At 55.4% G+C, this 1,479-nt stretch overlaps 1 protein-coding gene across 1 annotated transcript; it reads left to right on the forward strand.

The window, feature by feature from the left end:
- Positions 1–565: 565 nt before the first annotated feature.
- Positions 566–1,408, forward strand: LOC112457667. The gene has a single exon (XM_025020846.1). The coding sequence runs from the start codon at positions 566–568 to the stop codon at positions 1,406–1,408; it is 843 nt and encodes a 280-aa protein (XP_024876614.1).
- Positions 1,409–1,479: the final 71 nt, after the last annotated feature.

Below are 1,479 nucleotides of genomic sequence, written 5' to 3' on the forward strand. Positions count from 1 at the left end.
CCTCCGGCGCGTGTGCACCGAGGCGTGCAACACCAGCCTCCACGCGACACTCAGGAGGTACAAACCGACCTGGAGTGAGAGGTCACCTCCTCACAAGGGACGCAGACAGACGAGCCACCGGCACGATCAGCTGAGTCTACGCAGACAGAGGAACCGGAGCAGTCCCTCACTCCACCGGGGACACCGCCGGTTTGGCGGAAGTACAGCTCTTTCCGGAGGACCAAGACGCAGCCGAGCATCATCTGGCGTGAACGACTCCGAGACTAGGAGGAGAAGAAACCAATCGGCCCTTCTCAGGGCCACAGCACAGGAAGAACCCAAACGGCCCTTTTCAGGGCCGCCTCCACGGCCCTTCTCAGGGCCTTCTTCAGCACACTGACACACCTACATCTGTCATTATAGGACAATAGAATAAACGACCTATTTATTACATACATCTGTCTCTCAGCTCACTCGACGATCTCTCTCACGCTACGGCATATCCTCTGCAAAGGGCACGCGACGCCCCAGCGAAAGTGGCATAGCGGCCACAAATTGGTGACCCCGACGTCGGAGAGGAAGACCAATGTCAACAGCGAACCACACCGTGGAGATAGAGAGCGACGACGAGTACAAAGAGATGGAGAAATTCAACGCGAAGAGATTGTCAATTCGAATTCCTCCTTTTTGTCCGGAAGAACCCGAGCTTTGGTTCGCGCAACTAGAGGGCCAATTCGCCCTATGCGAGATCAAAGAAGACGATGCCAAGTACGCATACGTCATCTCGCGGATCCAGCCGAAACAAGCCAAGGAAATCAAAGATGTCATCACACATCCCCCGGCAGAGCATAAATACGAGGCAATCAAGAAGGCGCTGATCCAGAGGCTCACGGATTCACAGGGGATCAGACAGCTACTAGAGCACGAGGAGCTAGGAGACAGGAAGCCATCGCAATTTCTCCGGCACTTATCGACACTAGCCGGGACCACCGTCTCGAACGAACTCTTACGAACGCTCTGGTTAGGGCGACTACCCCCACAAACACAAGCTATCTTGGCTACACGGACGGAAGATAGACTGGAAGATGTAGCGGATCAGGCTGACCGAATACACGAGGTCAACAGCAAGGCGCTCGTCCTGGCGACAACCGCGCCAACGCCCACAAGTACAACCGCAAATACAGACGAGGCACAAGGAAACGCGCTGAGCAAACAAATAGCAGCACTCACTCTGCAAGTAGAGAAGATGGTCAAATCCATCCAAGCACAAGGCAGAAACCGTCAGAGAAATCGCAGCCGAAGTCGCCAACGCAGCAAGACACCCCGCCGAGACGGAGTGTGTTACTACCACCGCCGTTTCGGAGCGGAGGCACAGAAGTGTACTCAACCGTGCACATTCAAGGCGGAAAACAAGGAGGGCAGTTATTGAAGGCGGCCAATGACAACAACCCCGGATCCCGCCGCCTGTACGTCACAGACCGCACGACCCAGAAGAGATAC

This window comes from Temnothorax curvispinosus, unplaced genomic scaffold (genome assembly GCF_003070985.1).
Source record: "Temnothorax curvispinosus isolate PA1 unplaced genomic scaffold, ASM307098v1 QBEX01008061.1, whole genome shotgun sequence".
In the NCBI taxonomy this organism is placed as follows: Eukaryota; Metazoa; Arthropoda; class Insecta; order Hymenoptera; family Formicidae; genus Temnothorax; species Temnothorax curvispinosus.